Source organism: Heterocephalus glaber, unplaced genomic scaffold (genome assembly GCF_053883595.1).
Source record: "Heterocephalus glaber isolate CG9 unplaced genomic scaffold, H.glaber_assembly_v1.0 deba00001509, whole genome shotgun sequence".
NCBI lineage: Eukaryota > Metazoa > Chordata > Mammalia > Rodentia > Bathyergidae > Heterocephalus > Heterocephalus glaber.
Window position 1 is genome coordinate 40148390 of NW_028258325.1, and position 14974 is coordinate 40163363.

Below are 14974 nucleotides of genomic sequence, written 5' to 3' on the forward strand. Positions count from 1 at the left end.
TAAGTAAATATAATAAGTAACCTAGAGATGTTTGTAATACACAGGAGAATTGCGTAGATAGGTTATGTGCAAATACTATCATTCCCTTTTATCGAGGGACTTGAGCATCTGCAGACTTTGGCATCTGAGGGGGTCCTGGAACCAACACCCTGTCGATACCGAGGCACAATTTACTACACAGGGAAATAGAAAATGGGTGCCTCAAATTTTCTTCTGATGATTGTGTGGCTGTAAGACACATATTAAAAAGTACAGTTTCCTCCTCACTGAAATACAAGGACAGAACGTATCCACAAATCTGAAACAGCTTGAAATTTTGAAAAGAATCAAGTATTTCAAGGCTTAGGAAAGCAATCAGATCACTAGACAATTTCACCTACTCTTCTTCCATCTTCACCAGGTCTTGTAATTTAGTAACAAGTATCCCATGCTTATAATGGGGGCTGCTTACATTAAAATTGCAGGTCAACAGAAACTTCCAAAAACCAAAGCCTTCTTTACCTTTTTTATCAAGAGAGCAGCAACATGTTACACATTTCAGTTTAAAGATAAATTCTGTCCTATTGTGTATGTTGCTGTAGAAAAATCATCTTGATATTCAACCTCAGCAGTTGACAGTTGGTCTTGAAATATAAATGCCTTGGGTGGAGTATAAGATAAATTAGTTGCAATTCTAGTGTCCTATTCAGAACTTGGAATATTCCCACTAAACATTTTGCATCTGTTTTTCAAAGTCTTTTCTTAAACTCGGTCATATCATTATCCCTGTTTCATTCCTATGGCTAGATGTATTAACAATGAAGACTAGTTGAGTTACTTAACAAACAAAAGAATGGGCTGAAATTTTGACAGAAAGGCATTAATAGGTTTCAGACAAAACATGAATGAACATCACTGTTAAATCATTTATGTAGTTAGACAGCTAAGCTTAAAAACTCCCATCAATATAAATGTTTAAGGCAGAACACAAAGTATAAGTTTATTTTCCCAGTAACTCAGTCTATACCAGAGGTGGAATATAATAATTGTATTAGGCAAAAACCTACAGGCATAAGCGACAAAAACTACCCTAAAATTTATAATTAATACATAAAGTGATAACAAATTCCAGTGTTTATTCTTTACAATACTAAAATCAATTAAGCTAAATATTTGTTCCATTTATAATATACAAATTATAAACTGAAATAAAATATAAATTTATAAAATACAACTATTAACTCCATATTATCATTCTAATATCAATTCAAAAATCAAATTAATAAAATGTGCTATTTAAAATAAACACTTTGTTTAAGGTATAAAACAATAATTGTGAACATTTTAATTTAAAATACCACTTAATTGTAAGATTCATTTTTATATATCAAACTGAGTAAAGGCTGTATAGTGACAAAAAGTATTTTTGAGCAAATATATTCTCTTTCCTTCTAGCTAATTTATCTTTGAAATATTTCTCTTCTCCTTTTGATAATTCAGAAGACACAGTTAGGAACAGTTTTTTTGTTTGTTACTGATAAGAAACAGGCTCAATATTTTATGGATGGCAACTTGAATTTGGTTTCAAAGAAAATGCTTCTCATTTGTCTTCACTTTATTTTGACTCATCATGTAGAGCTAGAGATCACAAGTTTCACTTTTACAATCCCAGTTTTTTATCCCACTTGTTCAAGAAGATTGTAAACTAGTAGAGAAACTTTCTTTTTAAACATAAGCCTTATTTGTCAGTTGCCCTTTCTTTTCTTCAGGATTATAGAAACATAGAAAATGCTCTCTAAATATATGTCACCTTCATTCAGTTCAAACTTTTAAAGCAACATGTGACTCTGGGTCCACTACAAGATAAACGATTCCAACTTTCTGATTTAAAAACATGGCTTAATATTATTATACCAATAAAAATCAATGTGATAATACCTATAATAAATAGTGCTGTAGTTTCTGAGTATTAGAAAGTAGAAGTGTAATAACCACTAAAGGGATGTGTGGTCTCTGGAATAGCTGGTGATAGGGAAGGAAGTATCCTTCTTCTCTCATCTTGGCTTCCTCCTAGGGTCGAGGATAGGAGCAGAGGAAATAGTGATTTTATTGTCTTTAAGCGACTTTTCCACACACCTGGGAACTGGTTGGCTAGTTTTAAATTCACATCCATTCATCTTTGTGACCAAAAAGAAAGAAGTCTTTTCTCCTAGATCCAATGAAAACAAGTCTTGTTGAAGAATTTTAAGTAGCCCAAAACCAATCACTGTGGCCTGGTAGTGAGTGATTTTAGCACTTGGATTAGCAACCTACCCCTCAGCCGAGCACTGAGACTGAGAAGAGAAAGTTGTACAAAGATGATCACTCCATTCATATTCCAAGGATGAAATGGGAAGTGAAGCAAGTATCCAAAAAGGAAGGGATGGTAGTACCAAAGAGAAGGTAAGAATGTAATAAAGCAACACAATATATGCTTGCCACAGTGACTTTAATTGTAAGATTTTAATTCAAAAAATTATTGTGACTCAAAATAAAGATTCTATATGTGTCTTTATTTGCATGTTAGTTTTTAAAAATGTAAAAAGGGTAAAAGATCGGGATGAAATTAGACTTGAGTTTATTAAATGGGTTGACTGGCAAGTTTTTAAACTGATATTGCAATAAAGTGAGTTGGATCTCAAAAGGAATATTATCACCATGACAGAGTTTAAATAAGTGACACAGTCATGTGGCTATTGAGTTAAAAGGCAGAATGAAAATGGAGACAAGAGATTGGTGTTGTACCACAGTCCCTTCTACAGGGGATTATTTTAATGGGATGAGCAAATTAGAAAACATTTCAGATACTGAATAAGAGCTTTGAGGAAGATAGAATAAGCAAATTTGATAGAGTACTTTGATGGGGGTGAAAGCTGCTTCAGTTAGGAAGCCAGGGAAGGCCTCGCTGAGTCAGTGATATAGAAGCTGAGATATAAATGACAAGAGGGAGTAATCATGAAAAGTTCTAAAGACCTGCATTCTAAGCCAAAGAAACAGTGAGGGCAAATCCTTCAAGATGGGAATGAGTTTAAATTGACTAAAAATCAGTACTAAGGCCAATGTGCCTAGATTTGATGGACAAGTTGAGAATGCTAGGAGCCTGAGTCAGAGAGGAAAGCAGGAAATAGCATCTTATAAGCCAGAGCATGGAATTGAAATTTTATTCAAATGTGTAAAATAATAAGAAAAGACCAATGGCTTTGACATGTAGGGAATATTATTCCTGACTATCAGTCCTTTCACAGAGGTAAAACCCAGATTATAGTTGGTGTCAAAGATGACATGAAGACACAGGATTAGAAACTAAGTCAACACCAGGAGTCTCCTAGTATAGTTCCAAAAGGAGGATGCTACCATATAAGAATTTCCAGCAGAAATAATTCCTGCCATCTTTGGTTAAATCATGATAGATCACTCAACTTATAAACCTTGTCTGAGGAATCTGATATTCCTAGAGACTTTATGAAGACTGAGTTTTCCTGTTCCTGAATCTTATTACTCATAATTAGTCTTCATATTACTAGAGTGAGCATAAGAAAGCTAAACTCTGGGACTTGACAGTACTTATTTCTAGAGACCCTATGGAAGTTATTTTTTATTCTGTAAGTCCTGATAGAAATCTCTTAAGGATGAATTTTTTATAGTCAAATGGAATATAAAAGAAAAAAATCTAATTAATTCAAAAGCCTGCCTAGTTTCATTCTGGTTAATAATAGTGACTTTCTCTGCACCACTGAGAAGTTTCTGCTTAATTTCATAAATTATTCATTCACTCAACTGACACAGTTTGAGATTCAGTTTGCTAACAGATATCCAAATCTTTGGCAGAGTTTTCTATTAGTGACCATATGGAAATACTCTCAGGACAACTGGTACACCAGGCTTTTGTTTATTAAAATGTTGTACTCAATAGTCTCATGGAAGAAATTAAAAAAAACAAACAACATTTTCTCCTCCTCTAGGATGAAGCACTTTTTCAAGAAAATTATTTTCCTTTACCCCAGAATAGAATGCTCCAGGAAACAATACACCTACACCTTGGACTCTATGATTTTCTTCTACCAAGGCACCCATTTAACCGCCAGCCTTAGGGAAATGGGTAAGAAATTAATTTCTAATCCACAAGACATATGCCTGCCGGAAAAGCCCTCACACACACTGTGAAAGAAAACAGTACTTCATTAGTTTGCTTTAGGGAATTTTTACTTAGAATATCCCAAGCATCTAACTTATTACTAGAAATAACTTTTCAAAAAGTGAAAAAATACCTGGATTGTGATTCTGCATGATGAATTTTCCTCAACTCCAACCTCCAAACTGTTATCTAGATACTTAAAATTTTTACAATGATAAGATCATAAGCTAATAGGAAGACTTACCATAAATCTTCAATGTAAAGCAATGTTAAAAGGAATTTATGTTTAAGAAGCTGCTGGACCACCTCATCAGGTTCTTAGGAGATTTTTATTCTTTATTGAATAACTAGGTGCCTTAGGGGGCCTACTCTTGGTACCCAAGAGGCCCCCTGCTCTTGCTTGGATTTCTACCTTGGCTTCCTATTTTCTAGCTCTGTGACGGAGCAAAATTCCTTGCCATCACTATGTGTTAGTTTCCTCATGCAAAAAGTACAAGTGACAGACAATGTACTTTTTCTTATGGAAATATAATGCAGATAAATGAGGACAACATATATCAAGTACATGCAACACCCTAGCACCTAATAAAAAGGACCAGCCATAATTATTTTGTATAATTTGTTCTGGAAAATAAGATAAAGCATAAAAATCAAGAGAAATGGCATAAAGAATTGCAGAATTAAGAAGGAATTCATATCATACCGATTTTTAAGTACAATGACAAGTTTAGGGGAAAAGCAGAACAAGAAGATGAGAAAGTCTTCATAGAGGTGGCTATGAGGCACGAGTGAGGTCCCAAAAGATTTGGACAGGGAGTAGAGAAAAAGTGATTATATGAACACAGAGGCAGAAGAAAGAGGCAATGTACCCAAGGACCACAGATAAAACACAAACTTGCATAGAAACAGGAGAATGTGGAGGAATACGAAGTTGAAAAAAAGATGAAGTAGCTTATGATGGATCCACCAACTGGAAAGAACAGTCCAAGCTGTTAGTTAAAAATACGAAATTACAGAGAAATTTTGACAGAAATGATTTATTAAACATGATAGCAGACAGAGCCTTATTACGAATTAATAAGCCATGGAATAGTAAGTGCTTCCACAGAAGAGGAAGCATCAAACATCCCCCACGCCACTCCATCACAGTCACCCTCAGCCAACGTCCACATTTCCTTACTCTCTTTGAAGAAAAACTCTCAAAAATATCTATAGTTAACTTTTATTTCTCTCTTCCCACTCTCCCTCTCAGGGTTTTGCCCTTTTGTACCAGTGAATCTGCTTGTATCTCTGCCCTGCAAACTGCTGAGTCTAATAGTTTTCAGTCTGCAATTACTTGATCTCTTAGCAGCATCCCATACAATTGACTATTGCCTCTTACTAGATACACTTGTTTTCAACACACCATGCCCTCCTACCTGCTGTCCTTTCCCATCTCCTTCTCTCTTCCCATTCTGTTAATGTGTTAGAGCTCAGACCTTGATTTCTCGTCTTGTTTATCTACACTCACTTTGTTGGTTGTCACCAGTCACACAAACGTGTGTATCAACTGTATTCTGAATACAGATGACTCCAAGAGAGGACATAGGAGGTAGGTGATCACTCTAACATCCCAGCCTTTAGCCTTATAAATGTCTCCTTTTGGGGATAATAGAGATCTTAGACTTAACATGGCCAAAGATAGCTGATCTTTCTCTCCAGACCTTCTTTATCTGTAGCTTTTCCATCTCAACTAGTGGCAACCCCATATTTCTAGTTGCTTAGGCCAGAAACCTTTAAATCATTCTTGGTTCTTTACTTGTCTGAATCCCTACTCAACCCCCAAATTGTCAGAAATTGCTATTGGCTCTCATTTTAAAAAACACTCAGAATCAAACAATTACCATGTCCTCTGCTAACACAGTGATTTGAGCCATCAAAATCTCTCGTATGGAGTAATACAATGGCTTCCTAAATACAACATCCAGACTGACCCCTTTCAGTCATACAATGACACTCATCTGCTCAAAACTTTTCAACAGTTCCCCATTTTACTCAAAGTAAAAGCCAAAGTTCTTAAAATAGCCCACAAGGCCTTCTGTCATCTGCAACCCCCACCCCATTTTCTCTCCAACATCAGCCCCTACCACTCTGCCCACTCATTTACTCTAATCTCATTGGCTTTCTCGTTCCCAGCATATTTCTTCCTTGGTACTTTGGATACAACTGCTCCCCCTGAATTGAATATTTTTTCCCATAACTACTTGGAAAATCTCTCACTTCACACCCTTGCCAAACTATCACCTTTTCAAAGGTTTACCTGATGATCCTATTTAAAAGTAAAATCTACCTCAACTCTGAACTTTGGAACCCCTTACTGTCCTTTACTTTCCCTTTTCACTTTTTCATACCCCTTTCTATTCCCGTATTATTTACTTGTTTATTATAGTTTCTTAATGCATTCAATAGAATATAAGCAATTTTAGGCACAGATCATTATCTTTTTGTTCACTATTGTGTTCTAGGCATCTAGAAGAGTACCTAGTAGATAGGCACTAAGTAAAAATGTTGTATCAGTTACTCTCATTGTCAATTTGACTGGATTAATAGATTCCACGAGAGGTGATTGGATCATGGTGTCACCACACTTATCAGTGGTTAACCAATGATATTCTTAGCTGAATGTGCCACTAAGAGGCAGGGCCTTGTTGGAGGAAGTGTGTCACTGGGCAGATGCATTTGGAGGGCATATTTCTTAATAATGGCCTCTCCCTATACTCTGCTTCCCAACTACCATGAAAGAAGCATTTGGCTCCACCTCATCCTTTTGCTATGACGTTCCTACCTTGGAGCCAGCTAACTGTGGACTAGAATCTCTAAAACTATAAGCCAAATTAAATCTTCTTTTAAAAAAAATTGTGTGTGTTGGGTGTTTTGTCCCAGCATCAGGAAAGGTGACTAGTATACATGCATATGATAAATAAATAAGAGAAAATGAACAAAATAAACATTTAGAGAGAAATAATAGGACTTTGTAACTGCCCATATATTAAATAATGGAAATATAGACTAATCAAAGATGATAATAAAACAAAAAAAGACACTTCTCCCCAAAAGACATACTAATAGCCAATAAACACATGAAAACATGCTAAACATAGTTATTAGAGAGCTACAAATCAATATCACAATGAAAATAGCACTTCATATCCACTAAGATGGTTATAATAAAAAATGGATAATAATAAGTGTTGATAAGGATACAGAGAAATATTTGCTCTCATGCATTGCTAGAGATAGTATAAAATGGTACAACCTCTTTAGAAAAGTTCTACAAAAAATTAAACATGGAGTTACCATTGCCCCAGTAGTTCTAGTCCTACTTGTATGCCATCCAAAAAATTGAAAACACATTTTCACATAAAAATATGTACATGATTTTTATATCAGCATTACAAATAATAGCCAAAAAAGGGGAGGAAACAGTTGCCCATCAACTGATGAACAGATCACCAAAATATAGAAAATTATTCAACCATAAACAGGGATGAAGTACTAATATGTGCTACAAGATGAATGAACTCTGAAAACATGCTAAATGAAAGAAGACAGACACAAAAGTCTCATGTGGTATGATTCTGTTTATATGAAATGTGTACAACAGGAAAATTCACAGAGGCAAACAGTAAATTAATGGCTGTTAGGAGATGGAGAAAGAAATGAAGTTGATTATGGTGTTTGTTTCTTTTGGGAGTAATAAGAATATTTTAGAATTAAACACTGTTGATGATTGCATAACTTTGTGAATACAGTAAAAACACTTGAATTGTATGCTTTTAAAGAGTGAATCTTATAGTACATAAATTACATCTCAATTTTTTAAAAAACCATGATCAGTTTTTGAGCTTCTTTTCCATGGCTCATATGTAAAGGATGTACTGTAGATTTACTGTTGCAGAGAATGTGATCCAACTGTGAGTTTACCATCCTAGAATAAAAGTTCTTATGTGACAAAAGAAATGTGAAGTGAGAAATTTCTTCCTGGGAATAAACTAGGAGGAAATTTCAATGTAAATCCTTATATCAGGGAATATTATGGACTGCTAGGTAATATAACAGATGCTGCTTTGACTACAGGTTTGCCTAAGACATGAAAACATTCTTCAAAAGGAAGTTACTCATATTGACAAACTCTAAAAGATGGGAGTATAAAATTAAATTATAACAAGCTCCATAAGGAATGTTTGCCAAAATAGTAGAGCCCAGACATACTGTTTCCAGATGATCTCATTCTGTATCGAGATAGAACTAATGGAGCCAAGAGACATGGAGAGTCACATCCCCTTTGACTAAGTTCTCAAATACCAGATGTCACAACTGAGCATTTGGCAAGTGTTAGAGGGAAGTCTAAATTCTGATCTGTATAGTAGATTAAATAAATGCCCATATGTTTTTGATACTGGCCATGTAGGTAGGAAAGTCAACATGCCATCAAGAGAATTTCGGGAATTTATTTATACTTTTGTCTAACCAAATAACCATTGTATTTCCAGGCTGAGGTGAACTTTTAAAATATCTCATCTCAGATGAGAGTAAAAAGTTTTCAGATTTGACGAAGAACAATAAATTTTTTCATTCAAACAAGCACTTCATGGAGAACTAACATTTGTGCTGTAAGACATGGAGGCATACTTGGGGTTTGAAAATCCTAAATGCAGGTCTTTTTAATCAACTGCCTCTATGGTGGAAGTATTTCAGTGGAATCCCAGTAAAAAATGTCACTTGGTGTAGACCTGAATTCTTGATGAATTACATCCAAAATTTAACTATATCAATAGATAAGTGACCCACTTGAAGTTAGTTGATTCTGGACCCTACATTACAATACCATTCTTTAGATATGCTTCCTGAATAAATGAATAAATTTATATACTTCAAGAAAAAAATGAGACATGAAGGTTTTTCTTACATAATTTTAGTAGGAATTCTATGTGCTCTGCTACAAGCCTGAAACATTCTCAGATGACAAAAATGTAGAAGTTTTTTTAAACTTTATGTTCTATTATTGTGCTGGAGCCTGCAATATTGATCATACTCAAAGCATGCTGTAAGCAGTGCAGGCTGCAAAGAGTTAAATCCCTCAATTGGCTTACTTTAAGACGCGAGTCTGACTGAAGCTACATGACTCACAGAAATATCTCAGGAGCACTACGGTAGCATGCAGGTCAACATGACCTCCCCAGTAACAGCTACAGCTGAGACCAGAGTAATGGCCTATGAAGCTGTGGGGCTAATAGGAGATAACTTGTGTAGCTGAGATCAGAGTAAATCGCATACAAATTCTATTCCCATAATTTGTGCCTTCATAGCTTGATGGACAATGCTCTAATTACAACCACATATTTTGTCTATCTTGCTTCCAATTTGAAAATGCTTTGACTCTTTTCTTTAAAGCCTTGCCTACACTAGTTTCCATGAAAATTACACATACTGCAGATATTGCACCTTTACCCCAATTAATGAATAATAAAATTCAGTGGGTGAGACAGACCAGGGCCTTTTGCCTAAGGAGCATTGGCTGTCCCATTCACATTTTCTCTTTAACTCTGTCTAAAGTTTTTCTTCAACCTTGAATTGCATACTGGGCAGGTGGGGACTAGAGACTTACTGCAGGAGTCTCTGGCACTATTGTATAATTAGGTTTTCATATTAAAAAGTAACTCCAATTCTTGGTCCAAGATCAAAATAAGCACATTCATTTATCATTGACTACAGTCATGTCCAGTTCATTTAGACAGAATGAGGAAGTTGTGAAAATGGAGTATAATTCAATGGATCTTGCAAATATAATTTTTCCACACTGGCAAAGTTTAAAGTTCTTTTATTATAGATCAGCATCAGTTACTCAATTTTCCAAAGACATGGGCCTTTGAATGGGAGAAATGGGCTCAAGATGTTGGGAATTACATAATTCTTCAAACTGGGATGACACAAATGTGCTGTGATGCTCTCCCTGATCAAATGGCTCATTATTGTAAAAATAGTTCCATGTTTGCTCAATGGATCCTAGAGAATGCCATTTGCTTAGTTTTTTTATTCTAACTATTTTATTTCTCTCATTTCTGCATTTATTCAAAATCTCATATACATCACTTTAAAAAGAAATATGTATTAATTAATACATTAAATATTTTATATAAATATACATATACACATACACACTTACATATCTATTCTATGGCCCTTGCAAATTGATGCTTTCATCCTCCAAGGAACTAAGAAAGGAAAACCTCACAAAAGAGAAGGTCTCCAAATTTCAAAATACCTACTTCTGTGAATTTGTAACAAATCTAGATTGCAACTTTTCATGCTGTTAAAAGGCAAAAATGGTGAATTATTTCTTGATTTACATTTCCTATATTATTTATGGTAAATAGAAATACCAGCAAACTCAAATCCTCTTCCTTGAATTTTTAAAAAATGTGTATTGTTTAACAGGGAATTTTCAATACCCTCTTGGGGAGAAATTGCGAGGTGGAAATTTTTTCCATTCAGTTTCCACAGAGGAAACCATCTTAATGCTTTTATAAATAATGAAAGTATTTCATTTTAGAAGTGTTTGAAATACAATTACTTCATTTACTTTTAAAGGCTTCATCACATTAGGTTTTCAGCCCATATTCTTCCCAGCAGGTCCCTGTAATTAAATGAAGTCCTCTTACCTGATTCCTTTCCCAGGCTTTGGAGTCCTCTTTCTTTGAGAACACTAACTCACTATGCATTCATAAGGAAGAGAACACTGCCAAGGTTCACAAGGCCCTCAGAGAAATTCATCAGTGCTACAAACTACTGACCTTACCCTAAACCCATCTGCCAGCAGGCCAGCTGACTCAGTGTCTCCTGCCAGCCATCTGCACACACGTAGTGTTCTGTTGCAGACCGGTGAACACTCAGGAGCGAAGAGGAGTCCACAGTTTTAGAGAGGGTCACTGAGGGGAAAAAGGGCAGGAAACCCTAATTAAAAACATTTCTTCTCATGAAACCAAATAATAACTTTTTATTCTTTACTTAGATTGCATATATTCATTCTTATTTACTTGGATGAAGAGCCTTCTGGTGAGTCCCTACCAGAGGCAGATCACTGCTCTCAGTGTGATGGTAGACTAAGAAAAAATGAGTTAGAAATGTTCTCTGTCCTCCAAGAATGGTAGATTCTAGTAAAATAGGAAGCTCTTGACTTTCCTTAAGCAGGAATACTATCAGAGGCAGGGCCCACTGTCTTGACCTTAGCCAGGGACTTGCATAATTAATTATAAGGAGCTAGGTGCAACTCCATTTATAGCATTTCCTTTGGAGGAAGCATATGAGATTTTGTGTGAGAGTAATGCTACCTTAGGGTTCATGTGGGACATGCACTAATTCCCCTATTTCACACAAAAAAAGCAGCCTCTGTACTTCATTAGCCACAGATCATTTACTAAACACTGCAATTGAGAGTTTACCATCCTAGAATAAAAGTTCTTATGTGACAAAAGAAATGTGAAGTGAGAAACTTCTTCCTGGGAATAAACTAGGAGGAAATTTCAATATAAATCCTTATATCAGGGAATATTATGGACTGTTAGGTAATATAACAGATGCTGCTTTGACTACAGGTTTGCCTAAGACATGAAAACATTCTTCAAAAGGAAGTTACTCATATTGACAAACTCTAAAAGATGGGAGTATAAAATTAAATTATAACAAGCTCCATAAGGAATGTTTGCCAAAATAGTAGAGCCCAGAAATACTGTTTCCAGATGAAACATACTGTGTTTCCAGCACACAAAAATCATGATTTGGCCAAATAATACAAAAGACTGAAAAAAGAACTGAGTGAATGAAAAGAATGGTGAAAGTTGGGTAAGGAATTAATCAGGTAACTCAAGATTACAAACTGCCTATGGGCAATATGGGTGGGAGATGCCATTAAGTCCTGTCCAAGCAAAGAACTAGATAGGAGGTAGAAGTTTCTTTTTTATGTGGAGCGAAAGCATAAACCAGATAGAGCAGCCACTTAATATCCTATTCCAAGAGGTGTCAATGATCAAAGAATCACAGAACATTGATCGTTATTGAAACTGAGTGATTAAAAAAAGTTTTCAAAAATCTATTTAAGAAATTATATGATTGCACAGATCTGAACCCCAAGTTTTATACATATATACAGATGTTTCAAATAGAGAAGTAACATGAGGGAAGGATTTTCTGTGACTTAGAAATAACATCCATGCATCACCACCATCAGCTTTATAGCAGTAAAACAAAATAGATGAACTTCGTTAGTAAAATTGGTGAAGTAATTTAGGATTCATTTAGCTTAAATGGCTGACAGGCACAGGCGTGTGCAGCAGCTGGCAGGAGCTGGCAGCGTACCACAGTCCCATTCATCGGAGCTGTCTGAGCAGTCAACTTCTCCATCACACCACAGGTCACGTGATACACACTCATGGTTGGCACATTCCAGTTCATCATCTTGGCAAAATGCTGGGGGGAGGGGGAAGCAAGAAGTAAGAAGACTGAAACTTTGGGGAAGTAAATGAGACTGTTGCTAACATGCACACCCTCATTTACCAGCAGGTCCATGGCAGGAAGAAAATATGTGGCCACTGAGCCCTTCAGGCAGGTATTAGTGTAGAATAACAGAACTTGTACAATCTCATAGAATAGATGTCAACTCCTTCAAACATTTAAACAGAATTACTGCCTCCAAGTGCCTAGATTCTCTAGTTTTAACAATCTGATTGAAAAGGATAAGGGTATCTGAGTGGCAGAAACACCAAGGTTTAAGGAAGAGTGTTAAAATCTGAATGAGCAAGACAAGAGAATAAGGAGACTCAGGCAGCCATAGGAAGAAGACAAGCTCTGTTCATATAAGTGGATATGGGTTTTTTTAAAAAAATTCTCCACTATTAAAGTACTCTCTGAGACACAATTCTCTCTTGGACTTTTAAAAATTGTAGTAAATCTCTTTGCCTACCTAGCATCCATTTCCTTTCTTTTTAAAAAATGAAACCTGATTTCCTTCAGTGAACCACACCTGCCATCCCCAGCTCCAGGGGGAAGACAGATTAGTTTAACCTGGGCATGACATTTTTCCAAATTACAATTATTCTTCCTTGAGTATAATTATTAGTCCAAAAGTAAACATTAGATCCAAGAGCAGAGCCTTGGACTACGGTTTTGTGGGCTGTGCTTTGCTAAATAGCTTCTTCCCAACTCTGTTGACCAAACCATGAGCCAGGGACAGGCACAGCCTGAAAGGAATAGCATTTTCTTCTAATTAGCTTTCCCTGCATGGTGCTCCTTTTTGGAATTCAGTTGTTTGTGGATGGTATCTTTCTAATCATCCTTTGCTAGCTGTGACTGCTCAAAGATGACCTGTGTGAATCTTTTAGTGATGGTCCAATTGTAGGAGCAAACATCTCTCCTTCCTACTGGAGGTGATCAAAAGAGCTGGCAGTCTAAGTGCTCTTGGCATTTGACCAGTCAGCTTGAGGTTGAGCAAAAATAAAGGAATCACAAAGTATTGCTTCCCATTTATGGCCTGGAGAATTCACCCTACACTTCCTTGACTCATTATCTGATGACATAAAACATATGGGATACACATGATAAAAAAAATGATAAATATCTCATTGTTTGGTAGAGCTTGGCTTTCTGATACTTGTAAGTAAATAATTTTAAGAAATGTATAAAGTTTTTTGTTTCCAAAGATAATCATTATTCATTTACTTATAAAAACTATTTTTTAAAAGCACACAAAAAATTAATAATTCTAGCACCCAGAGATTATAATTGTAATATTTCATGAACTTCTGATCTCTCTCATATATATATATATAGTTATGGTGGGCTAAGTGTCTTACAAAGGCCTATTAACTAAAGGTAAAGGTCCCTAGATTGTGTATGTGTTGGGAGATGGTGGAGCCATTTGAAGATTTAAAGCTAGTGCCTAGTGGGAGATCTTCTGGTCACTGAGGGGATAACCTGGAGGGAGATATTGGGACCCCAGACCTTTCCTCTTCCTCTCTTTCTGCATCCAGCCATGAAGTGAACAGACCATTTGTGTTTTGTGTTCTCCACCATGATGTACTACCTCAATACAGGCCCAAAAGCAATGGGTCCCCCAATCGTGGATTGAAGTATTCAAAATTGTGAGCCAAAACAAATGCTTCCTTTTTTTACGTGGGCTATCTAGAGTATTTTGTTACAGTATTGAGAAACTTGCTAAAGCATTAACTACAGATATATAATGAATCCAGGAAAATTCCTCTGTAATTTGATTTTCGTGTTTGTATATTATTTTATGGTTGTATTTTAGATATTTTGGGGGTGCTTTAATTTTTGAATATTATAAACAAAGTCAGAATCATATCATGGTGCACATATTTTACACACATTTGATTGTCCTCTTGGCATAAATCTTTACTAGTAGAGGTTTGGTCAAAAGGTCTGAAGAAATCAGAAGCTTTGGATACAAACTTATACCTTGTATTCAAAGTGAGATAATTGGGATTTATAATTTTAAAAATATGTTGGCAAATTCATGTAATCACATACAGCAGTTTTTTTCATCCATATTGTCAGGGCAGTCTGGAAACCCATCACAAATCACTGTGTGCTTCAAACATTGTTTATTGGATGGACATTCCCAAAGATCTCTCTCTTTGCAGCCTGGAGACAGAAGAAGAGGTTATTTGCAATAGATGTGAAGTTGAAGACAGTGATGAATTTGATAGAGCAATGTAGAAAAATTATAACAATGGTATCATTTCATTTTTCATAAAGAGCTTTGACACA

The 14974-nt window shown here is 35.7% G+C and overlaps 1 protein-coding gene across 7 annotated transcripts in view; it reads right to left on the reverse strand.

Annotated features, from left to right (window-relative positions):
- Positions 1-14974, reverse strand: part of Corin (corin, serine peptidase) — a 313304-nt gene that overhangs the window by 56172 nt on the left and 242158 nt on the right. For all 7 annotated transcript variants that reach the window (XM_087187861.1, XM_004849762.3, XM_004849761.3 and 4 more), the window contains 3 exons: positions 14735-14848; positions 12548-12658; positions 10992-11121 (listed from right to left, as the gene is read on the reverse strand). In XM_087187861.1, coding sequence (XP_087043987.1) covers positions 10992-11121; positions 12548-12658; positions 14735-14848 — 355 coding nt within the window. The remainder of the gene's footprint in view (positions 1-10991; positions 11122-12547; positions 12659-14734; positions 14849-14974) is intronic.